At 39.0% G+C, this 27,608-nt stretch overlaps 1 protein-coding gene across 1 annotated transcript in view; it reads left to right on the top strand.

Moving 5' to 3' along the window:
• The window catches only part of wdr27 (WD repeat domain 27), an 86,615-nt gene that overhangs the window by 34,278 nt on the left and 24,729 nt on the right, over positions 1–27,608 (top strand). Inside the window, exons 20-22 of the mRNA XM_062058354.1 lie at positions 114–235; positions 5,914–6,011; positions 20,443–20,545. Coding sequence (XP_061914338.1) covers positions 114–235; positions 5,914–6,011; positions 20,443–20,545 — 323 coding nt within the window. The remainder of the gene's footprint in view (positions 1–113; positions 236–5,913; positions 6,012–20,442; positions 20,546–27,608) is intronic.

Genomic DNA, 27,608 nt, shown 5'->3' with positions numbered 1-27,608 from the left:
TGTATATATATCAACTATATTTTTTGTACTTATCTCTGCCCTCTCCTCCCTAGGTTTCAACTTGTCTTGCTTATTGTCTCTACATGAAGGATTCCATAACTTTCTCTGTTCAGACATTGTTCTGGCGTGCGCTTCCGATCGGTCCATTCAAGTATTTGACATGAACAGAGGTAGAGTGGCTGCAGAAGTGCCCGATGCTCACAGCAGAGCCATCCACTGCATAACACAAAACAAGGTGAGCATTTCAAAACTTTCCAACCATCCATGTAATGGGCTCCCCATTTCCAGAGCTCCAGCTCATGCAGGCTATACTCCCCTTACCTTGCGCCATTGTCCATCATTTGCCTCATTTAAACATGACTCAATCGATAATAACATTCTCATGCTATACAAAAGAGCTTGGTCCTCAATAGGCAGCCTGCTGGCCAAATCTGGCCTACTAAATATCATCCAAATAATGAAACCATAGAGTTTTACAGAAAAATGCTCATTAATGGTTGATAGTCATTGTGAGTGGCTTGATAGCTGGATTGGTGTTAAAATTATGGACCCAGGTTTATGTCCCTTTCATGGTGAATATTAAATTATAATTTATTGTTGTATTATTAAAATATGATTATTGAATGAGAATGAGATATTAGAAAAGACAAGGCGAGCGAACGTTCAATATCGGGATGGACGAGCTTCATGCAGCCCTGACTGAACGAGCATGTGTAGGACACTTCAGTTTCCCTGGACTGATTCTCAATCATTCGCGCAGACTTGATATTGACTGGACTTTAGCCTAGAGCTAGTGGGAAGCCTAGGACGTATGCTCTCTTGGTTGCTTTGTTGGGTCTGTTCTTGTCTCTGCCCGTGCATCCCCTTAGCAGACGATGGCGTGGAGCACTGGAGAGGCCACCACGGTGTAGGCGGGTGTTAAAATTGTCTTTTTGTTTTGTTTGTTGTTTGTCTATGTATGATGCAATTGTATGTGTGCAACATGTACTATTTAATGCTGTTTTTGTTTAGTTTTTTGTTGTTTTACATTTGCAGCTGAATGTAGAAATAGCGCCTAGGAAGTGACAGCCTGTCGCATCAGCTCTGCGCTCCTTTAATGTTTCCTTCCTTGTTTTCATAACAAGATAGCGCCGCAGATGGCCGCCACAGTACTGTGCTCTCTCATAATTGTGTTTTTCTTTGTTTCTTGCAGTGAACAAAGCACAGTCTATTAAGGCAAATTCTTTGTGTGTTAAACATACTTGGCCAATACATTTGATTCTGATACTGATGATATTATATTTAAATGATGTTGTATTTATATTTTTGGTAATGATACCAACATTGCCAGCAATTACAGTACCTTAATGGCCCTTGTAATTGTAATTGTGGACCCCGCACTAGAATGATAGCTATATAAATAAATGTAAATAAATATATTTAATTAAAGGGGAACTGCATTTTTTAAAATAATTTTGCCTATCGTTCACAATCATTATGAGAGACAAGAACATGTCTTGTTTTTTAATGTATTTTAAAGATGATAAAAAAACACTTGGAAGATCGGCTAAAGGGAGTCACTGTTGTAGCCTTCAAAGCCCTCTAAGACAACTTCAAAACCCTCCATCAGCGTTTTGTAAACACACTGCAAGTATATATACTGTATATAGTGTAGTAACAGACACGTTCGTAATATGTTCAATATTTACCGTATTTTGGTCATTTTAATCATTACCAGAACTAGTTCTTCGACGCATTTATTTCAATCAATCAATGTTTATTTATATAGCCCTAAATCACAAGTGTCTCAAAGGGCTGCACAAGCAACAACGACATCCTCGGTACAAAGCCCACATAGGGGCAAGGAAAACTCACCCCAGTGGGATGTCGATGTGAATGACTATGAGAAACCTTGGAGAGGACCGCATATGTGGGTAAGCCCCCCCCCCCCTCTAGGGGAGACCGAAAGCAATGGATGTGGAGTGGGTCTGACATAGTATTGTGAAAGTCCAGTCCATAGTGGATTTAACATAATAGTGAGAATCCAGTCCATAGTGGGGCCAGCAGGAAACCATCCCGAGCGGAGACGGGTCAGCAGCGCAGAGATGTCCCCAACCGATGCACAGGTGAGCGGTCCACCCCGGGTCCCGACTCAGGACAGCCGCACTTCATCCATGGCCACCGGACCTGTGTGTCCCCCCCTCCTCCACAAGAGTGAGGGGGGCAGAGGACTTTAAAAAAGAAACGGCAGATCAACTAGTCTAAAAAGGGGGTCTATTTAAAGGCTAAAGTATACAAATGAGTTTTAAGATGGGACTTAAATGCTTCTACTGAGGTAGCATCTCTAACTGTTACCGGGAGGGCATTCCATAGTACTGGAGCCCGAATAGAAAACGCTCTATAGCCCGCTGACTTTTTTTGAGCTCTGGGAATCACTAATAAGCCGGAGTTCTTTGAACGCAGATTTCTTTCCGGAACATATGGCAATATGTCATATTTCCGTTTCCAAAGCAGCGCACTTCCAACTTCTAGCAACAACGTGTGTCCTACTTTCGTAAACAAGGCGTGTGTGTCTTCTTATAATGGCAGACACGATAACAAACAACACATATACGACTATTTTAGAACCAATGAGGATTCACAATGTTATCTTTTTAAGCTAAAACTACTGCTTTTAGAAGCCAGCACGAAGCAAGAGTGAGACGTTGGAGCAGACAAAAGCAGAGAGAGCGTGAGGTGAAAATCAGTCGAAGCTGCGACATGTGGAATTTGAAGCCATGCTATTTTGACATAAATGGCATGCTTACCCAAAAACATCAGACAAAACGTCCCTGGTCAGCTGGACCAAACAGACAAATGTCGATCGAGGGATTATTGATCATCATGATACACGCAGAACATCATGCGTGTTATTACAACTACAGTGCATACGCTGTCTGGTTAGCTGTGTACAAACAAAACATGAAATGTGGACAAATACTTTACAGACACTGTAATATGATTGTTCATGTTTTTCAGTCAGTACAGATTGGTGTCTTACCGCATTGTGTTGTCCATTACAAACTCAAACATGTTAGCTTATCTCTTTTCGTAACTAGCTTTAAAAGCTAATTCCGTAGGACGCCCCTGTGTTCCTACGCTAGAAAAATAGTTTTTCAGTGTTCGCTCTTACAACAACAATGTTGCTACAGCCTGGTTACACGTTACGGAATGTAAATGAAGTATTGTTGACGGTTTTTGAATGCATTTTTTTGTGATTTAGAGGTAGAATAGATCGCTCCCATTAGCTGCATTGCTTGTAACCAAGAACAAGACGATTTTACATGTTAGAAAGCAAAATTTGCGGTAAAATTTCATAAAAGGCATTATTAATTGACATGTTACATACACTTCTTCAAGCAAATTAAGTTCCAAAATGTTGACGTCACACAGGCTCACGCTTCTTTGCAAACAAACCCCCACTTTGCTTTGTATCAAAACCTCTCTGGTTACTATAATGACACACATATCACTGGAAAGCGCAAAGCTTTTTGAAGCATTTGTGCAATCAAGTCTAATGATTGTTTCAAATATATATATCGTAATTGCAAAACATGCCCCCAGTGACAGCTGTTGAAGGGGCTTACTGAAATAATTTTGAAAAGTTGAGCAGAACTAAAAAGTCAACAAAGGAAAATGGGCCACACAATACGGGCCGTAATTTTCCCATGGCTGATCTAACTTGTACTGATCATATGACTACATTCATATGTTTTCAATCATGTACATTTCATTTAGCATTCTTTCTATAATGACACATCATCTATCTGATTTATATTATATTTAACAACAATTTAAATTACCAAACAGCATGTCTCCATACGGTCATTCAGAACATTTAGTGCTGTAGTAGTTTATCTAAAATATACACTACCGTTCAAAAGTTTGGGGTCACATTGAAATGTCCATATTTTTTAAGGAAAAGCACTGTACTTTTCAATGAAGATAACTTTAAACTAGTCTTAACTTTAAAGAAATACACTCTATATATTGCTAATGTGGTAAATGACTATTCTAGCTGCAAATGTCTGGTTTTTGGTGCAATATCTACATAGGTGTATAGAGGCCCATTTCCAGCAACTATCACTCCAGTGTTCTAATGGTACAATGCGTTTGCTCATTGGCTCAGAAGGCTAACTGATGATTAGAAAACCCTTGTGCAATCATGTTCACACATCTGAAAACAGTTTAGCTCGTTACAGAAGCTACAAAACTGACCTTCCTTTGAGCAGATTGAGTTTCTGGAGCGTCACATTTGTGGGGTCAATTAAACGCTCAAAATGGCCAGAAAAAGAGAACTTTCATCTGAAACTCGACAGTCTATTCTTGTTCTTAGAAATGAAGGCTATTCCACAAAATTGTTTGGGTGACCCCAAACTTTTGAACAGTAGTGTATAGTAAAAGTATATGTATAGGTTAAGCTTTGTGATTGGAAAGAGACAAAGCAAACCAAAATGGGATTTTTGGCAATAGTGACTAACACGAGCTTCATCTTTCTAGTGAAGGATCGGCTATTTGGCAGATTTTCTGGTGTTGCATAAGACATCTATGAGTGCGAGGAGGGTTACATAAGGAGCACATCTGTGATGGAGTAAATGTGTTAGCTTGTGGTGTGAATGAAGCAGTCGGTGGCTTCAAATTTACGGTCATTGTCTCGCTGTGTATTTGAACCCCTGGTGTATTGGGATTAAAAATGCCATATGAGATGGTGGGGGTGAGATTATACGCAAAATGATTGCCTTGGACTAATTCTGTTCCATGATGCAATCAGGGTTTTTTTGCACTCCCACATCACTGTCTTGGACTCACGTAGGCCCAATTTTCTGTTGTCTAACAAGTTAGAGTGCTCTGAAGAAGAATTCTGCATCACCCATCAATATCGGTGTCAGCAATGAGCTGAATTGGCCATGTCAGTTGAAGATTCACACACAATGAAGCAAGCTTATTAGTCGCTTTTGGGTTTGGATGGTTATACTCATCATTCTAGAGAACTTGACCAAATATTTCATATTTGTGTAAAGTTGTGTACCCAGTGACCGTCACGCTTTTGACTTCCCTTGCTTCGATAGTTCGGATTAGTTGGATAAACCCATGCATGTACCCATTCAAGAGTGAATCACACAGCTGACTTCTCGCACATGCCTCTTCTCCTATTGTATGGGCCATCATTGTAGACTGTGTTGTTTCAGCTGAGCTATTGCGTCAATGCATGCCCAAGGGTTTGTGGGGTTTTGGAGGGTGTTAATACCAGAGGGGACAGCAGTGATAGCCCCAGCTCGGACACTGCGAATATAATGTCATGCTTCCTGAGACTCGCTTTTTCGTCTCAAAGCGGGCCGACTGTGAAGAACTTGAGCCTGCGAAAAAACATTTCCATCGCCTCCTCTGTAAAAATTCACCTGGAACTCATCAGAGCAGAAGGGTGGAAGACTTCTCGGAAAACTAAACTGGAAATGCCCTGTCGGACTCCCGTTCTCACACTCCTGATGGAAATCCAAACAAAAACCACGCCGTCTCACTCTCACTCGAGATTTCTTATACACTTTTATGCATCATCTGATAAGGTAGCAGGGAAGTCACATGGAATAGGTGCTGTGGAAACTGTATATTTAGAAGAAAGTGCTATCTCGCTGTGGTAGAGAACTGATGGAAAACACATTTTTGAAAAAAGACAATTTCACATTCCTGCTTCACTACCATTGGCTTTAATTTTGTACCTCTCCACACACTGTTGTGCGAAGTGGAATGAAGTATTTGGAAGTTGTTTGCTTACACAGGCTATATTGCAGAAATATTTTCCAGCAGTGGATATGCTAAGAAGCTTAGTCTTATACTACTCCAGTTATTCGTATCCTGACGAGGCGTTTTTTTCGTTCATTTGTGTGTATTTTACAGGGCTCAATGTTCAGCACACAGGCACCCGAATCATACAACCTCTTCCTCACCAGTGCAGTCACAGATGGCGTGAAGATGTGGGACCTTCGCACACTTCGGTTAGTGCAAATATATTGTTGTCTGTTCAACAGTTGACATTGTCCAGCCAACACAGTAAAAGCCCATACAGTATGAAATAAATGTTTAAGTATTTACTGGCTTTACACTAAAATAAGTCAACATAGTTCTCGTTCATGTCCATATACTGACATACAACATACTTGATGATGCGTGACTAGTAGTGACGGAAAGGTTGAGTACAAATGTACATTCATGACAGCAATTCAACTTCAAATATGAAACTACTATGTGATTTTTACATGCAAAGTGAGATATTTCAAGCCTTTATTTGTTATAATTTTGATGATCATGGTTTAGGATTTTTTGAAAAACCCACATTTTATGAAATTTTCAGTTTGAGGTTTTTATAAACTGTAAGCCATATTCATCAAAAAAAAAAAATACAGTATTATCATTTCACCTTGTAAGCCCAATTGCTGGAATAAACAAACCTTTGCATTATATTCTAATTTTATGAGTTTCACCTGTATATGTTATACGTATACATATGACGAGGCGTAATTAAGTCTGAATACAGATGTAGTTTTTTCTGCCTATTATAGTAGCACTTCTTTGGTGGAAGATCAGACTTTTTCCATAGGAAATAATGGATCAGTTGCAGGGTTAAGATTGTCCCAATCATAACTTTTTAACTACATTCAATGTTAAAAGTAACATTCAACATAACATTCATGCTTAAAAGGGACTTATGGAGGTTTTAATCTACATTTAAAAGATGTCCATGTTGTCTAGATAATGTAGCGGATGTGTTGTGTTGTAAATTTTGCTCCAAGGTCACATTGGGATGTAACGATAAACGATAATAATGCCAACCGCGGTAAAACTCCCGACGGTTTGTATTGCTGTTTTAAATTAAAATAATCAAAAAATTGAGATCGATAACTGCACTTTGATAAACTCACGGACTGATTGGCGCCATCTCACTAGTTTAAATGCTAACATGAAAACAAGAGACATTGTTTTTCTCCATTAAAAAAAAACATACACAAATATAAACTTATTTACCGTATTTTTCTGACCACAAGGCACTCCAGATTACAAGGCACACTGTTGATGAACGGGTCTATTTGGGCCTATTTACATACACATGACGCACCATAAGGCGCATGAAAGGGTTCTTATTATGATTTTTTTTTTCTACATTTAAAACACTTCCTTGTGGTCTACATAACATGCAATGGTGGTTCCTTGGTCAACAGTTTTACAGACTATCTTCAAGCCGCTTTCAGACTGTCTTCAGGATGCGCCGTTTGGTGGGCGGTCTTGATTAAGTAAACTATACGCTAATTTATATTACAAAATAGCAACAGCACAGGATGAATGTCCCACAACAAGAGGATAGAGAAAAAGGAGCTGATTGACGACGGCACGGGCTACAATGGCGGACGCGTGCACATTTTCGAGACTTATGCAGATCCCAAATACACATCCGTAGTTAACACGAGATAAGAAAGGTTGGTTTTGCATAACAGGTCGAAACAAAATTCCAGACAATAGGTCTCCTAATAGGTGCAATTATGGGGTTCTTATTGATGGGATGTTACCGACGTCAAGTCTGGCTCACGTCCCACCCAATGAATACGTGTGCGTGGTGGTTAAGCTAGCTCTGTTTTCAATGTATAGTAGGTGCCATTTAGCCTTTCTTAAAGAAAAAATGCCCTGTGCTAGTGTTGTTTTCAGCTCTACGAATTGTTCAAATCGCGAAAAGGATAAACATTTTTTCAGAGTTCCTCCAGAGGTAATTAAAAAGGATGGAAAAGTGCAAGATTTTACAAAACAAAGAGAAAAGCAACTCACACTCCAGTCCAAGAGCGCAGTGTCGAAGAATGAATGAGTTTGCAGCAATCACTTCGTTAAAGGTTTGTTTGATATACTTTTAACATTTATTATTTCCCATTTAAGTATTATCTTGATAGTATTTGTATTTCTTAAACACATGTTTGCTACGAGTGTTTCGAAAAGCACCAATTCGGCAAGTCTAAATAAAAGAAAGTAAATGCGAGCAAAACATAAAAGAGTTTTGATTTTAACATGGGCAGTAATCATTAAATTAAACTTTCAGCACATACACAATGTTGACATCTATAAAAGCACACTACTTTTGTACACCCATAGTTCGTGCACTGCTGGCTGTACAACAGCCATCTTACCTTCGTTGACCACCACTGGTTTTCACTTCTGGGAAAAAGTCACATTTCGGAATACCAGCTAAGCACACACCATAATAATACCCGAATGTTGAAGCACAGTACGTCTGACTATGGTAGCCGTAATGCTCCGACAATCCATCTAGCGGTGCGGCTTTGTGGCTTACTAAAGTCATACTAAAACATTTTTACAGATTTTTGAGTGCTGTGTATAATATTCTATATTCTCAATGAAAGTTTTGGTCTTGCTTGATTACCTGTACTTCCTAGCGTAATTTATTACAGTCCACACGTATCTCTTATCTGTGACTGCTACACTTATCATTACACCATGTACCATATAAAATTGGTCCGAGGTCATGGAGCACAATCACAATTAGTACTTATACAAGACAAGACGCACCAGGTTGTAAGGCGCACTGTCCATTTTTGAGAAAATGAAAGGATTTTAAGTGTGCATTATAGTCCAAAAAATATGGTAAACACTACTGTTTGAGCAACTAAGCTATTCAATTGTGCACATTGGACCTATTTACTGTCTTTCAGAGTAATCGTTCTGTACTTGCAGGAAAAAAGACAAAAGTGTTTTTACCTTGCGTTCAAGGACTGAACAAAGTAGGACACAACACCCGCCATAAATAATGAATATTAATAATAATTAAAACAATAAAAGCTTAGCCATTAAAACAGATATAATACTAAGACTAAAACACTATCAATGAAGCATAACAAACACAAAACTTGCAAAATAGTGGATTTTCTAACAGCGTGTCTAGTAATTTTAGTTATTTAATTTAAAAAAATACTCGGTCAAAACATTTCAGTGTGCGTAAAAGTACTGAGTGCACCTTTTGGGTGCTAAAAAAATTGGTTATTTTACAGTATATCGCTCAGAGAAAAGGTAGTGGTTATTTTACAGTATATCGCTCAGAGAAAAGGTAGTGTGTGCTGCATATTCTACAACATAACAAAACAGCACAGGTTAGACCGTTGATGCATATGATGTCATGTCACGCTATTTACCACTTGTTATTTGGGTTTATTTAGGCCCATACTCCTTTATAACACCGTTTCATGTACCACTCAATGTACTGTATATTCTTCTTTATTCACATTCTGCATCTTACCTGTCTGCCTTTTGCAATGAGCATTGATTTAAAAAAAAAAAAAAGGCACAAAAAGCCAAAGAATTTGTTAAATTCTGAAATGTATGTCTCTCAATGTTAGATGTTGCTTTCAGAGGTTTATACTGTATGCTGTTAGTACTATACTGTAGGAAGAAGCCTCATGTACACAGTTTACAACGTAAAGTGAGTGGCACAGCCTTGGCAGGGGTCAAGACACATTTACTATGATGCCTTGCTCATGAAACATTATTTTCTTTACACTTTGTGTTCAAACATGACATTTGAACTCACATCAGGGCTTTTATTGGCTGAAAGGTTTTTGTTAAACAAGTTCAAAGCTGTAAATGCTAACCATATCAAAAAACCAACCAAACACATTTTATGTTTACCTCGTTCAAATATTAAAACAAATATCCACTTTTAAAAGTTTCCTCATGAAATTATATCTTGTGTAAAGGCGCTGTATGTAGCAAGAATTGTTTTTCTTCATCTTTTATGTGTAGATAAATTAATACAAGAGGAAGAATCCAAATATTCTCTTTGGCTCAGTTGAAGGAATTCCTTAGTAATTCATTCCTTCATGTCTGAAACAGCCTCTTTGTTTAAATCCTCTTCCCAAATTTAGCTAAAACCTTAAAGCTATGTGATAAATATTTGGGCCAGCTTTCAAACTTCTGGTTTTGGGAGCTGTCATCATGCTTCTCTCAGCAGATAAAATCCCACTTAGATTAAGCACATGGAGCCACTTTTTTTTAAAAACATTTTTTAGTTCTTGTTAATTTTATGTTCCAAGTGTTGAACTCTCATGGATAAAGATCAAAGAGCTACAGTGACCCGTGCATATACATTTTACTTTTAGTAAGTACACCCCTTATGTTCAAGCAACTAAAATATACTGGTACAATTAAACTTGGATGAACGTTAAAGTAGCCAGTGTACAGTTTGTATAGCAGTATTCATTTATTTTCCTGCAAATAAGTCAACACACAACCATTATTTGTCAAAATTCTCTTCAATGCTCAAAAATACAAAAGAAAACTTAAACTGTTGGACAATTTGCTCACACATTTGTTCACAAAGTGGTGACCCTCGCCCCATCCTTGTTTGTGAATGACTGAGCATTTCATGGAAGCTGCTTTTATACACAATCATGGCACCCATCTGTTCCCAATTAGCCTGTTCACCTGTGGAATGTTCCAAATAAGTGTTTGATGAGCATTCCTCAACTTTCTCAGTCTTTTTTGCCACCTGTGCCAGCTTTTTTGAAACATGTTGCAGGCATCAAATTCCAAATGAGCTAATATTGGCAAAAAATAACAAAGTTGTCCAGTTTGAACGTAAAGTATCTTGTCTTTGCAGTGTATTCAATTGAATATAGGTTGAAAAGGATTTGCAAATCAATTGTATTCTGTTTTTATTCACGATTTACCCAACGTGCCAACTTCACTGGTTTTGGGGTTTGTACAAAATTGAGTAGATGGTGAGTTATTGTGATGTAGCGAAATCACATATTTTCACCAATTTTCCCAGGAGATTTGCCATACAGTATTTTGAAATGCAAATGTTGATACTCCTCTTAGACACACATAATAGAGCTGTTTGTGAAATGCCCTAATGTTGTTTAGTGCTAAATTAACCACAACGCCACATTAAACATTACTGTATGTACTGTACTGGTATGACGTTTCCTATAAAATATAAATATAAAAAAACAACCTGAAGCCTTGTTCACCTTTTTACTGACGTATACTATTCATGTTTATTTAACTTTTAATGCAAATTAATATCGCCTCAAAATATCGGATATTGGCCTCCTTGACTGATAATAATCGGTCTCTGTATCGGTATCGACCCTGAAAAAAACATATCGGTCAATCTCTAGTTTGGAGACATTATTGGCCACTTCCTCAGCAAGGCACTTGTCATCTTGGAGACGTTTTTTACAGGGCTGTCTTCAAATAGTCGAAGATTCGATCCTAAGCAGTATGATTCAACTGTCAACCTTCCAATCGAATCGTATGATATAAAACCTCCCATCCACCCTTCCTTCGGAAGAAAGCGAGGTAGATATCTGCTGAGGGCCCAACTGTACAGCATGTGTGTTGGGAGGATAGACTGATTGCGTTCATCATATCTTTTTAAAATATCAATTAAAGTGTTGTGTACAGACAAATTGTTTTTAGAGAGTAAAAGATAATTCATATATGCTTACAATTTTGGCTGTCAAAAGAAAGCCACCACTGCTTCCGGTCTCTGCTTCTGGTCGCTGTTTCCTGGTGTGACGTCACGTAAACAACTGGCTGTTTTTTTGTCTCCCACATCTGTAAATATATAGAATGTATGCTGCACACAATAATATTTTACAAAAAATTTTTTTTTACATACGAGATGTGATGTAGGCTTGTCGGGATGCTCTGCTGTCATAGAGAAAGCTGGCCATGCCATCGCGGGCTTCTCACTGACCGAATCCCCGCGCTAGAAATTGGACACGCCGTGTGCCGGACGCAACACCTCTCTCCGGAGGTGTAGTGCTCCTTTGTCAAAGGTAATGATCCTTCCACTGCTTCGCATGCGTATACTTTGTCACGACTTTTACTTCATATATTTAGTCAACTTTGATGTCTAGCCCAGAACTTCCCAAACAGTGGTTTAGTCTTTTTTTCAGTTGGAAAAATTCGCAAACAAGATATTTGTATTATCCACTTTAATGAAGGACTATATTCATTTTAGAAATATATTATATTACCTTGGAATATTCACATATATTTGCTAGAGACTTAGACTTAGACTTCCTTTGTCATTCAAATTTAAACATTACAGTACAGATAAGAACGACATTTCGTTCCATTAGCTTTGCAACACTAAATTGGCCCTAGTGTGTGAATGTGATTGTTGTCTGTCTGTCTGTGTTGGCCCTGCGATGAGGTGGCGACTTGTCCAGGGTGTACCCCGCCTTCCGCCCGAATGCAGCTGAGACAGGCTCCAGCACATCCCGCGACCCCGAAAGGGACAAGCGGTAGAAAATGGATGGATGGACATTCATTGTGACATTACTGACACCTAGTGACCAGTCAGTATACATTACTACATATCATCATCTGTGTATATCTCTTAAAAAACGTTATGGATTAATTGATCGTCGACTAAGGGCAAAATCTAACAAAATCAGATTCGACTTTGAAAATCCTTAGTCGAAGACAGTTCTAGTTTTTGCATTCCCGATTATATTGTAAAATTGTCCTGCTCCCCAATTTCTATCATTTCTATGTCACAGAACATGTTGAAATGTATGTTTCCATCAATGACCCACAGTTTCACAGTTCCAGCAATTCTCAGGCAGCCTCAGAGCATTGCACAAGAATGTTTCAACACACAGCTATTATTGTCCAAATAACAGCATCCCACAAAAGTGAGAAGACATACAATCACTTTGAAGTAGTCAGTGCACAGCTTCTATACTCCAGAAGTATAGATTTAGTATACCTTGTGAGTATCTCCAATTTTCAGTAATTATATTTTGTTTTGTATTAAACCAAAAAGCTTTGAGGAGAAAACCAACGTACGGAACATTTGCAAATATCACACTCTCAATTCCATGTGGCGAAACTCAAATCTTAATTTTATTTCCTCTGTTACTTCCAGAGTTTCTTGTCACTTTTTAACTTGACTGAGACACATGTATGGCACACTCTCCTTCAGTATATACTGGTAGTCAGCTGACCTTTTATTGATTGACCAACTTTAAACTCACCCAGTTCAGAAAACTTTCACAATTTTGTACTGCAGGCCAGGGTTAATCAACTGTCATCTTGAGGGCCAAATTTGGCCTGGGAAAGACACCGCACCGTCCCCAGAGTTCAGTTTACTACATGGGAAAGAATGTAACATTGTTTCAACAAATTAAATACAATTTAAAACTATTTTGTGCAGTTTCTAGTATACTGATTTTGTAAGCCAGATGATTTCAATCCCTAGTGGGTATTGTGGCAGAAAGAAACTGGCAATTTGTTTATTTATTGTTTTAATGCGAAAGTCTGACAAAAGGAATAGACCAATAAATGTCCACTATGGAGAATGATGGTTCTCAAAATAAGAATAATAGTGAAGGGAGATGTCCGGCCACCCGGTCCTTAGTTTTCTGGAAATGTGGCCACTGGAACAATTTAGTTCAATAACCCTGCGGTAGGCACTATGGATATGAATACTGCATTACTTCATTGGATTCTTTGTTCCCTTATGTACCCACTATGAGTCTGGAAAAGGGTACAAATTGACCACATGACACTTTTCCATTGCTCCAGAGTCCAATGTCTACCCTTCCTAGCCAACTGAACCCTTTCTCCCCCAATTTGTTTCAGCGATAAGCTGTTTTGTTAAGGCTACATGGCTGTTTTGCCTCGATTCCCTTGAGTTCTCTTCGCATTATGCTCTTACTCTCTTCTATTAAACTTAGCTGTTGATTTTCTACCATCTGATCTCACCGAGCACTGAAATAAGCTCTCAAGATGGTTTTCCAACCACTTATCTTCCCACAAAATGATGGTCTACCACTATTGAATAATTCATTTGACACTTCTTAACCCAATTTTGGAGGCAATTCAGCAATCTCCTAAGTTGTTTTTGACATGTTTAGTTTTTTTTGATGGGGGAATGATTGAAAAGCTACTCAGTCTATCAGTTCAACAATATGTTGCTGCTATAATTATCCAATAGAAAGGTTAGTTCCATTCAGCTTTTGGGGGCCTGGCATGTTTGCATGATTAAACTGCAACAATATACTTACAGCAGCCTGCCACGTACCTTAATACTTGACACTGAATACTCAGGTGGATGCCAGAATCCTCAGGGCCGCCACTCATGAGGATCAGACCCTCAAGTGCCGTCTGCTAGTCATCACTCAAATACCGCACAGTCATCACTCACACAGCACCAGAGTGTGTGTGTATATGTGCGTGCATGCACGTGTAGGGGGACTTCAAGCCAAGTATCTCTTCCTTTAGTCAAAACATTTGATCCATATTCTGACCCAGAAAAACTGAGTGTTTTTGCGCCAACTGTCTATTGTCGGTGTTGCGATGGCAGGTTGTGTCAGCACTTTTCAGCACTTCTTGTCATTTTGCAGACTCATTTTTTCATCTATCATATGCTCCAATATCAATAAGAGGTCACTCATATTTTACACATAACATGTGAAGAGCAAATGTTAGTCTTGTTGTCTTACCAAGTGGAAAAGCAATTCACTGAGGTCAAAGTCTGAAGAATGATTCAGATTTAAAACTTTACTCCCAATAGTGCCGCTGCACTCCTGTTTTTCCAATCTGATCAGCTTTTACTAGCTGCCGATTACTTGACATGTTGTCACAGATATAATATGTTACTGTAATTCCCAGTTTCATCTGTAAACGTCTGTTTTCTCTATTTGAAGGTAACTGGGTCTCAATGCTGGGAAATACCTTTCGCTTGTCGAACTTGACCTCATGCCAGCACATATTAGTGGATGGTGCTACTTAATGTTCCGAGGGAGACCCTTCAAGTGCGGATTTTTTTGTTAGGCCGTTTTGCAGCTTTGTCAAGGCATAGGTTATAACTAAGCTGGACCCACTCTGCTTTAAAAGTGTGGTCTCTTTTAAGGGTCTGATTGGTTACCATGCTTGCAGTGAAAACATATTAGAAATATGTTTTTAATTAGAAATCCATCTCTTCAGCTACTTTGATCTATTTAGTGAATACTTATAGCATGTTTGTACACTCACAAAAAGAAAAAAATATAATCTTACGATTTTTTTTGTCAAACAATTATTTAAAAAAAAAATCAGATTAATTACACTTTTGAATTTTGATTAATCACAATTAATGACTTTTTTGAATTTTTACTCGCTTGCATAATTTCTATTAACTTTTTTTAAAAAGCCACACATTTAATTTTTCTGGCAGCACAGTGAAACAGGGGTTAGTGCGTCTGCCTCACAATACGAAGGTCCTGGGTTCGATCCTGCGCTCGGGATCTTTCTTGCATGTTCTCCTCGTGACTGCGTGGGTTCCCTCCGGGTACTCCGGCTTCCTCCCACCTCCAAAAACATGCACCGTGGGATAGGCTGATTGGCAACACTAAATTGGCCCTAGTGTGTGTATGTGAGTGTGAATGTTGTCTGTCTATCTGTGTTGGCCCTGTGATGAGGTGGCGACTTGTCCAGGGTGTACCCCGCCTTCCGCCCGAATGCAGCTGAGATAGGCTCCAGCACCCCCCGAAAGGGACAAGCGGTACAAAATGGATGGATGGATGGATGGAATTTTACTGTCAGAATGTCATACAGGAACATTTTTGTTATTTTTTACTTTAATACACGTTATTCACTTGATCAAAACTTGCTAATAGTTAGGAGTGTCCTGATACAATGTTTTCACTTCCGTTACAATACCTGTATTGGAACCTTGAATACTGGCAGATATCGATATTGATTCGATACGATATCAGCAGGACTTTTACAAACTTTTATTATTTTTTAGTGTAGAATGTTAGAAAAGGTTCGATCAAGTAAAATTAGTCAGAGAACAATGGTGGAAATGAAAAACACTGAACTATTATCATTAACCGTGTGGAATTGACTTATGCTGTCATTAAATTGAAGTAACGTGTTGACTGTTTTTTGGTGACATCTAATAGCCACAGTTATTCATTAAGTTAAGCGACGCAGTAAGTTAAATGATGTGGACACATTTTTTGTACGCCTCTGCCCTTGTAACTTTGTCTATGTAAGTAATTTGCAATTGTAAATATTAGATACTTGTTTATCTTGACAAATGTGGTCTTTTAGATATTTGTAATATTGTTTACTTATAGACATTTATTACATATGTCTAGCGTGTGAGCTATTTTGTGCTTAGCTGTTGTGTAGTTGCTAGCTCCTAGTAGCCGACAGCTAGTGATGGGCAAGCTACTTGAAAAATGTAGTAAGCTGAGCTACAAGTTACACTCGATTAAATGTAGCTAAGCTACAGGGAAAGCTATCCTCGGAAAATTGTGGCAAGCTACACGGCAAAAGTAGCTTGCTACATCAAAGCAAGATTTAACAGAATTTTATCTATAGGCCCACATGTATAATATCAATGTTAATGTAACAGAGTGTACAAATGGACCCAATAAGGGTCCATTACTATTAACTATCTGTCATTTAGCTGGGGACACCCTACAACTACCTCTAGGGGTCCCCTCACCCCACTGTATGTGTTTAGTTTGCATTTTCTTTGGCCTACCCCTACAATGTTATTCATTTCCTTTGCCAACAGTAAAAAAAAACAGCATCTATCTATATCTTGACAAAAAAAACTGACGTGTGTTGTTTGGAAACAGTTGGTAATGGTTATGAACTCAATTAATCTTAATGTGTGTTCCTAAATGTTTGTTAGACATCTTAGATGAAGAGATAAGTTATGATTTAAACAGCTAAAAACTAAAGTTTTGGGCATTGTTTTCTCTATAAACGCATGCATTTGTGTGAACATGGCCAGGGACACACATTGTTGTGGTTTTCCTGCTCCTCATATTCATTAGTCTGCGGGAGAGAATCCTTCTGCAAATTTCAAGTATGTATTTTTTTTTTCCGAGTGGTCAGCTTGGAGCGTCCCTCTGCCTCCGTCGTCATGTGACATGAGTGCGTTACTGCTATGATTTTGTTTCCTGGTTTCGATGACCTGCCTTATTTTGCCTCTGATTGGCCAGTCCGTAATGTTTCGCCCTAACCTTAGCCAATTGTGACTCATCATACGAACACCAACCAATCATTATGACTTTTCTCCGTATGTATGTACTGTATGTTCTCAATAATCCAGGTTTCTCCATATTTTTTTTTTGGCCTGGATTCGCAGTCCATTTTCTCTCTTTGTAGCTTGTAGCTTTGATGTAAGCTACATAGCTACATGGGTCTAAAAGTAGCCAAGCTACAGGAAAAGTTACTTGTTTAAAAAGTAGCTAAGCTGCCACCAAGCTACTGGAAAATGTAGTTAAGCTACGTAGCTTAACTACATGTAGCTTGTTACTACCCATCACTGCCGACAGCCTTCCACGATTACCTTTTGTAAATGACGTGACTAATATACAAGAAAATGCCAACCTTTTCTGCTTATTGGAGGACATTTGGATGGTAACTGGCTGTGCAGCATTGCGCAAATAGACTTGCAACAGGACTACTTTTATCGGAGATTCATCACACATTTTACATGCGAGCCGATATAATCCTATACTTAGTTTGTTTGTCTGATAGCGGTGCAGATAGGCTAATATCCAATATCAATATCAGATCGGTACACCCCTACAAAAACTTTTATCGAAAGTCAAGTCGTGTTGTATTTTGATGCAAAATATCCCAGCAGGTTTACCAGTTGGAGTCTTAACACTCATCTTTGCAGTGACATATGCATTTACCTGATCACTAACCGCATAACAACCTATTCCGCCTTTCAGGGAACGTTAAGTTAAAGGTTCACTTAAAATAAATTGCATGAGTAGTCTGTGTTTACACATGATTAATGAAATAATGTTCTGTGATTAATCGCATGAGTTAAATCGATTTGACAGCCTTAGTGTTTTGTGAACTGCTTTAACACATAGTAGGTGTATGTCTTTACTTGGAAAATAATGTTTTTGAGTAAATACAAATGTGTGCAACTGGTTGGCATACACATTCGTAGCGTGTGTTTTTTCTGTGTTGTAGAGCCATGAATACAGTAAATCGTAAATGTCATCTAACCTATAAGTCAATGAGTCAATGAGTCATTTAATAGATGTCCAAGTCCAGCCCAGGGGCCATTTGTTACAAGCATCTAATGTTTTTATTAAACACATGCCACATCCAAACATTTCAAAGCGGGTTTAAAGAAAAATAAAAAAACATCTAAAATGTCACAAGAGCAATGTATAACTAGAGCTGTCCTTATCCTGATCATGGAATCAGATATTTGCCTTTCTTAACTGATCGGCTGATGAGCTAACAAGGCCAGCCCATTTTTACTGCAGCTGTGTCACAGTGTTTACATGGCTAAAAATTGTACTTACGTGAAAGATTCCTTCAAAAAGCATGCATGCTCAGGGAGACACAATTACATTTCTGGATTTCTTGTTACACACATGAATGAGTTGTGTGAATTCCAAGAGGGAGCATATCTTGCCAGAACACTGGCTGGAATTTGAGAGCAAACTGCAACAAACCGTTGTTCGCGAAGTCGCCTCTAAGTTACTAATCCTCACCACCTTGGCGGGAAATAAACTACGTTTTTTTCCAAGTAAGATTATCACCGGAGGACGAGAGGAAAAGGAATGACGAAGCATGCTACACACACACACGCACCGAGCAGGACGACTCAAGAAGCTAACCGCTAAAGCTCCAATGGAGAGATCGACCCAGATGTCGATACTATCGATACGTAGTATAATATCAGTACATAAGTGATACTAAAGTGATTAAAGATCGGTATTTTTTTATATTTTATATTTGCTTTTTATATTCCAAATCATGTTGTTTTTGTTATTGTTTACAAAGTCAGGGAGTAAGTCTCTGGATACAGGAAGGCTTTAGGGCATAATCATAGTTTTTGATGTTCTTTAGTTGTTGTGCACTAGCCACTTTAAGAAAAAAAAAATCGTACTTAGTATTTTCTTCCACATTTTATACATTGTCTGAGTTACAAAAAATGTAGCAAATTGTAAAATTAATAAGATAAGCTTTTTTTGTGTTGTTGTGTTTCTATCTATTGTCAAAGTATCTGATCGGGACTCGAAATCGCATGGGATCAGAGGCCAAAAATGTTGATCGGGACATTTCTAGTTGTAACGTTGAATGTTACGAATTAAGATGTCCCATTTTTTTCACCACCAATACCACAAAGTTCAACTTTAAATATATTTAAACTTATCAGCATATCTTTACATAAATTGGATTATTTAATTCTCTTGAATAGACAGAAGATGAAGATTCTCAAAGTGTGTTTTTATTCATGTCCCTATGCAGCACTTAGTGACAAAGGTTTGGACACCCTAGTCAAAACGGATTTGATGCTCCACATATGTAGACATTTATCGTGTAATTTTTCTTAACCAATGTGTGGTCAGCGTCTTATTCGTCATGAATGCTTTTGACACAAAAGGGCTGACTTTGGTGAATAAAAACATCTATAATTTCCTGTTATTATTGTATCTTGACATCAAAACAAGAGTGTTGGTTTTGTAGGATATTGAACCTGACTCAGGTCAATGTTCCAAACTTAGAACTTGGAATAGTGATTGCAACACTCTGTCTTCTAATTTATGTTGAATATTACTATTTAAGTGGGAATTTGACCTTTAACCTAAGGTAATTAAACCACGTTGTCACTTAATTCTGTTACAGTAAATGTTCCAATGGTCAGAATGAGAAAAAGCAGAGCATAGAGATGCTGACATTGAACCACCAATTGGTCCAGTTTTGGAACAGAGATGGCCTGAAGGCATTCCAGGGAAGTTTGCAAGAATGAGACAGGAACTGTGACCCCAGATGAAATGACATGATAGAACTTGCCTGAGTCGACCTCATTGACACACTTTTAAAAACAACTCAACACCTCAAAATCTTTGCATTTGTCTCTTAAAAAGATGTGTCAGTGTGTATTTCATTCTCCTTATCTCCCCCGACTCACTCACACTTTCTAACAGGAAATATGTCCCTGACCTACTTTTAGCTTGCTTGGATGACAAATGTCAAAGACATGTTCTCACCAGATCCTGTTAAGCCTTGCATCTGCCAACTATTCAGCTCATATAGAGACCTTTGCTCAGCGAGCTGTCAGTGACATCGTAAAGACATTTCATGCTGCTGCGATGCAAACCCAAGAGCTCAGCGTGTGGCGAGAGGCGGCCATTCGTCATCTACTGCCTCCTCTTTACTGTGTTTTACTTGAGCCATGCTCAACTTCTTCTCTTTCTCCACGGATTTAAATGTTTGTAAAACATTAAAAGAATTGCTATGTAGCACTTAGCGTTTTAGCAGATGTTTTTAGCCCACTTCCACGAGGCATTAAATGTACACATTTGATCCCACCAGAGACATTAGCAAAGTGTGAGCACTTTTTAAAAATACCTTCTCACCATATGCATTTTTCTTCAGGTGCGTGCGCCGTTACGAAAACCACGTCAACCGCTGCCATCCCTGCTCTTCCACGTTTTCCCCGTGTGGTCGATTCATAGCCAGCGGCTCTGAGGACAACTGTGTAAGTTTGAAACACGTAAATTTTTCCTACCGAGAGCGCACATTGACAAATGAATAGTGTGCGAAAATTGGCTGACATAAGTGTTTGTGAATAACAACTCGATGCAGCTTCTGGATATACACTGTGATTTACAAGGGGATTAGGACTTGTGTCATCAGTGTGCGGTTTTAATGTTTTCACAACATGTCATTTAATACATAAATAGATCTAAATCTTGGCCAATATAAGATTAGACAAATGGCACTTCATGCTATTTGAGGTAACGTAATGCACAAGAAGCATCCTTGCTGGGGTTAATTTAACACAGAATTTGCTAAAAGCACATTTGAATCTCCTCCATTAGGTATTTGGTATGAATTACTTGGACATTCAAAAACACTAATTACTACATTAAAGTACATACCATTCTTAAGTAATTTGTTTTTCCTGTATCACTTGTCCCCATTGGGGTCACGGCTGACTGGGGTGAAAGGCAGGTTACACCCTGGACTGTTCGCCAGCATATCACAGGACACTACTGCATATACAAACAAGCATTCACACAAACACTCACACCTACTGTATGGACAATTTAGTCTCCCATTACCCGACATACATGTTTTGGAATGTTGGAGGAGCCCAAGTACACAGAGATAATTCAGGCATGCAGAAACGGGGATGACATGCAAATTCCACATATGCCCACATATGTGTTTTCTGCGACCTTTAAGGAAAACAGCACATTTTGGGGGAATTTTGCCCATCTGCAATCCCTATGAGAGACAATAACACACATGTCCTTACCTTTTCTGTGCAAAACGGCTAGTAAGAGGCAACTAACAAAGCAGGTAATCGGGATATGATTGATTCCGCCAATAAAAGCCTGTAAATAAACATCAAAAACCTTCCACCCCATTTTATATACATGCTGTACGTATACACTACCGTTCAAAAGTTTGGGGTCACCCAAACAATTTTGTGGAATAGCCTTCATTTCTAAGAACAAGAATAGACTGTCGAGTTTCAGATGAAAGTTCTCTTTTTCTGGCCATTTTGAGCGTTTAATTGACCCCACAAATGTGATGCTCCAGAAACTCAATCTGCTCAAAGGAAGGTCAGTTTTGTAGCTTCTGTAACGAGCTAAACTGTTTTCAGATGTGTGAACATGATTGCACAAGGGTTTTCTAATCATCAATTAGCCTTCTGAGCCAATGAGCAAACACATTGTACCATTAGAACACTGGAGTGATAGTTGCTGGAAATGGGCCTCTATACACCTATGTAGATATTGCACCAAAAACCAGACATTTGCAGCTAGAATAGTCATTTACCACATTAGCAATGTATAGAGTGTATTTCTTTAAAGTTAAGACTAGTTTAAAGTTATCTTCATTGAAAAGTACAGTGCTTTTCCTTCAAAAATAAGGACATTTCAATGAGACCCCAAACTTTTGAACGGTAGTGTATATATAATGGCACATTCATGATAAAATGTAATAATTACAGTATTTTGGTAATTTTAAGCATTATTGTAAGTTCTTTCCTGGGCGCATTGATTTCCCAGAGCACATAGCAATGGTAGCGTTTGTTGCTATGCAAAGCACTTTCTGTGTTTGCAACCTCTACTGACGGACTTCGGGGGAGCCTTGAAGGGTTATCATGTAGCACTATTGCTAAACATTTAAAAAAATAACATTAAAGGGTGACTGACTTACAATGTCCGCTCTCACTGGGACATGCCCACTGATTTGATGGTTGTATCTTTCAGCACTTGTGCGCTCCTTGAGCTGCTAAACTCAGAATAATCCTTACTAATGAGAAAGAAAAAAACGCTTCCGAGAGATGTTGCAAGGATAGTCTTAGACTGTGTTCTATTTTTGGGGGAGCACGTGGAAGTTGACCAAATTCTTGGCATGGTGCCAGAACCTTCTACTATACAGGTGAGATGCATAATTTATAACCTAGCATTAACTTTTCCTAATTCAAAGATAATACAGCAGAGGCAAAAACATTTCTTCAATTATGGCAAGTCCCAACTCGCAAGTGGTCGTCGGAGTAGTGTGAACAAGGCGATGTGTAACGACGCCAGATAAATAGTTCCTCCATGTTAGGTCTTACAATATAAATGTCGCTATTGCTTGGTTAGTATGCAGGCCACGGCATGTAAATGAAGCGTTGTTGGCCTTTTTTTTAAAAAATCTTATTTTATAGCGTTTAAAAGTTGAGGTCCATGAATCCAAATACCTGCATTATTAGCCAAGTCCTGCTAGCAGTTTTTCACTATTTAGAAGGCACCAAAGAGAGCAAGACGTGAGTTTTTGTCTCACATAGGAATTTAGGATGATTCCAAAAAATTGCAGTTGCCTTTTAGGATACATACAGGTACCACAACTTAAAAACACGTTCCAAAATTTAAATGTCACTCGAATGATACATCAAAACAAAAGTCTTGGCTTTTTTTTCTGATTGGTTGGGAAAAATCGAGAGATTCCAATGTCTCCTGCTTTCAGGCGTTCACGGTCTATTAAGAACTCCTACTTTATGGTTCTTTGCCCGATAAAGGAGTACAGCAAGGATTTTTTTTTCACTCAGACATTTTTAATTAGACTCAGACCTTTTTCCAAAGTTCACTTCTACAGTCATGTTGAAATGGCGCTGTTAAATAGATTTTCCAGACAGTGACTTTTACATCTTTTGGAAAATGTCCGACTGCTTCTTAATGCTGTTTTTGTAAGTAAAAAACAGTGGAATGAAATATGCACGTATTGACACATTGCTGGACTCAGGAGGGTGCAAACATTTGAGGATATCTGAAATGTTATTACTCGAGAAGGCAATACAATAGTGAAATTATAATATCCCTGCCATCTTACACCTATCTTCTTGATATGGATATTGTATACATTCTTGGAAAATATAGACATATTCAACTTTTTTATGGTGAATTTCACAATCCCATATTTTTTCTCATACAACAATGTTCATTTAAAAACATATTACCGTCATATAAATTTGTACTTCTCAAATGGCAGGGGTTGGGGTGGAGCTTTCATTAAGGAGTGCATTTTTTTATTCATACTTGAACATTGCACTAGTTCCCAGCTCAGTTGCAGCCGTGCATGGTGGTGGCATGACAGAAAATAATTGAGAACCACTGATATAAATGAAGACATCTGAGGTTACATGTTACACTGATTTGACAAAAAGTCCTTGCCACGCACACACACACACATCAGAAAGGAAGCATTTTTACCAATGGACCATTTGCCTCACTTTTAAGTATGTTTTCTGGAAGTCCAATTTAAATACAAAACAGCTGCAGGAATCTGATGAATCGCTGTCTGGTAAAGAAAGTCTGTCTATCTCCACATCTGTTTTTATCAAGCAAATGGCTCTTAAAGCTTGATGATTGCAGCCAGGGACATAAAAAAAAGGTTTGCAGTTGATATCACACATTCAGGTCTCTCATCCCGTACTGTTGAATGTAAGAGCTTCTAAAAAGCTGTACATGACATTTGGTGCATTGGAACTAATTACACAATTGACTAATGGGGGAACAAGACAGATCCTTGTATTGTCATCTTCTTGTTGTATCCCGATTTGCCCATTATTGCATTACTCTAAACAAACTGGACTCGTCAAACTACATGACACTTTCCCATTGTACCTGAATCCATTTTACAATATATGCCCCATAACATTCACATTACTTATAAGAATTTTTCTTAAGGCTATATTTAATTGTCATTGTCCTTACATAAAACAGAGCACCTAAATTAGAACCTTGAGGAACACTACTAGTAATATATAGTACATTTTTAGTCTACTTAATACCTGCATTATCCTTTCCATCCTTACCCTTTCCATCCTTTAAAACTGAGCTACTGTGTGGACCAATTTCCCTTGTGGATCAATAAAGTTTGTCTAAGTCTAAGTCTAAGTATATATAACTAAAGAAGTTGAACAAATGACTACCGACTGACATCTGAAATAAACACGCCACCGCAACACCTTAGATACATAAATCGCGTCACGAAAGAAATGTGTAACTGCCAAAAAGAAGAGGACTTATAAGGGTTGCCTTGGGTAACACCTCAGTTATGCAAATTTGATTTGGACCCTAAAATGTCAATGCAAGGATCTGCCAATGTGTTTATAGTAGCCCAAGTTCCTCTATACAACAGGAGCACAATGGTGTTTTTCAGAATTTTCTTCAAAAATCTTTGTCTCCCAGGTTTTGAACTGAACTCGAGGTGTTATGGTGTCATTCCAGTTGAGTAGCCCTGTCAATATGGTCTACCAGTAGGGGTGTAAAAAGTACATGTATTCAGTATTCAAATTGAAATTTCCCACTTGGTAAACATTTCAGGTGAGGCACAGGGAGTGTACATTCAGTGTTGCGATGCACCTCTTAGGCCAAAGTTTTGTGACTAAAGGTGGACTATAATAATTTCCAGAGTATAAGCTTCTACGTTTCCCCACACTGCGCTTTATACAATGCTGTGGCTAATTTATGGATTTTTACGAGTTTATGATCTTCACATGCAAATAAATTTAGTCTCATCATATCCGACAAATTAAATTTCCAAACTGGTCACGATAGACCAATAAGATTGTTCACGATAAATCAAATATACTCACAATCATTCAGTCAGCTATTTCGTGTGTTATGGACTCACCTCCGTCATGGAGAAGAAACGACAAAATTCACACAACGCTGCCCCAAAGCCGAAGGCGATCGACTAGGCCAGGGGTGTCAAACTCAAATACAGAGTGGGCCAAAATTTAAAACTGAACAAAGCCGCGGGCCAAGGTTGAACAAATTAACCTTTAACGTACTCTACGAGCTATCGTCCCGTCCGCTAGTGATGGGTTGATGAGGCCTCATGAAGCGTTTCGACACATTGCAAAACTGTATTGATACTGTGTCGATACTGTGTCACTAAATACTGACATCTGCTGGACATTAAAAATCCCTACAGGCAACCTATGGACCGACTCAACTGACACTGATTTTATGACCTAGTATATACAATAATATAAACCAAGTCATTGTATTTCATTTAGGATTATTTCATATCTTCATTTAAATAAAAATATATTTTTATCTTTTTTAGATACAGTCAAATAATGTGAACATGTATCATGACTAGGATGGTAGAAGGTGGGGATTGAACCCCAGTAACCGATTGCTGGCACGGCCACGCTACCAACTTCGCCACGCCGTCATTCCTGTACCTTCTCTAGTAACAGTAGTGATGGGTCCTGCAACACAGATGCATAGGCGCATGCGTCGAGCTCATAGAGCGAAACCCTGTGTCGGTGCGCGTACCGCTTTTAGAAAGTCACGTGACCGATCATGAGCTGCTTTGGTCACGTGACCGATACGCGAACTGTATCGCACTGACGCCTCCTCTGTGCCCTGTGAGCAACATTCCCTCTAAGGTGCGCGCCTGCGCAATTGCGCAGTGCTCAAGCGTCCTCCGCGCACACCGTGCGCCGCACAGCCAATATATGCCGCGCACCAAATCAAACCCATCTGAATTCTAAACAAAATAAACACATTTATTCTGTGTAATTTTGAAATGCAACTTTGAGTGACAGTGACAACAAGCGGCCCTAACGGTGTTCGTCAACAACACGCATTGCGCCGCTTCCTAATAAACACAGTTTGGCGCGCAGGCGTCAGTGCGATACAGTTCATGAGCGGTCACGTGACCAGAACAGCTCGTGTTCGGTCACGTGACTTTCTAAAAGCGATACGCGCACCGACACAGGGTATCGCTCTATGAGCTCGACGCATGCGCCGATGCATCGGTGTTGCCGGACCCATCACTACCGTCCGCTTTTCATCCATTCTAACATCGTTCAGACCCAGTCACAAGATAGGTGCGGCTTCTGTACGCACACACGAGCGAATGCAACGCATACTTCATCAACAGCGATACAGGTTACCCTGAGGGTGCCAGTATAAAAAACTTTAGCACTGTTAGAAATATACGCCACACTGTGAATCCACGCCAAACAAGAATGACAAACACATTTTGAGAGAACATCCGCACCGTAACACAACATAAACACAACAGAACAAATACCCAGAATCCTTTACAGCACTAACTCTTCCGGGACGCTACAAAATACACTCCCGCTACCACCAAACCTCCCCCCCACACACACACATCTTGTAGCGTCCCGGAAGAGTTAGTGCTGCAAAGGGTTCTGGTTTGGTGTGGATTCACAGTGTGGCGTATATTTCTAACAGTTTAAAGTTTTTTATTCGGCTACCCTCAGTGTAACCTGTATCGCTGTTGATGAAGTATGCGTTGCATTCTAATGTGTGTGCGTGCAGAAGCCGCACATGTTATGTGACTGGGCCAGCGCTGGCTGGCTGGCTGGCTGGCTGGCTGGCTGGCTGGCGTTTGGAAGACTCCCGGGAGGATCGGCGGGCCAGCTTTAGTGTTAAATTGATATCGCCTCAAGGGCCAAATTTGGCCAGAGGGCCAGGGTTTGACACCCATGGACTAGGCCATCAAAAAAGGAAGACAGCCGCCAAACGAAACAGAAGTCCATCACCACCAAAGGACCCCAGAAAGGTCGGACTGCTATGCCCCGAATAAAATAACTTCAGCAGTTTAAGTAGGAGAAGGACGAAAACTGTGTATAATTATATATATAGTAGTGTCATGTTATAGGCTATGACTTTTGTTAAATTTGTAAATAAACACAAGCATCCGCATAAATATTTCATATTTCCTGTGGCTATAGACCTGTATAGCCAATATATGTGCAAAATAAAATTTGTCCAAAAATTATGTGATTGCGGCTTATGTTTTAGGTGCGCTCTTATAGTTAAATTTTTATTTGCCAATTTTGTTTATTGCCACATTTCCTGCCTGCAGGTTGCATTTGCATTTGAATGATTGAATTTAAAAATCATTCCACACATACGCTAAGCAGCTTTTTGTTTTTGTTCCCTTCTGTATCGAACCGTGATGATAACGTACCATTCCGCCTGTCATGATCCCACATGACATTTGGGACTTTGCTCGTTATTTTCCTATGTCCTGTATCGTTTCCTGTCCGG

Source organism: Entelurus aequoreus, linkage group LG09 (assembly GCF_033978785.1).
Source record: "Entelurus aequoreus isolate RoL-2023_Sb linkage group LG09, RoL_Eaeq_v1.1, whole genome shotgun sequence".
NCBI lineage: Eukaryota > Metazoa > Chordata > Actinopteri > Syngnathiformes > Syngnathidae > Entelurus > Entelurus aequoreus.
This window is presented reverse-complemented; position numbering and strand designations above follow the sequence as displayed.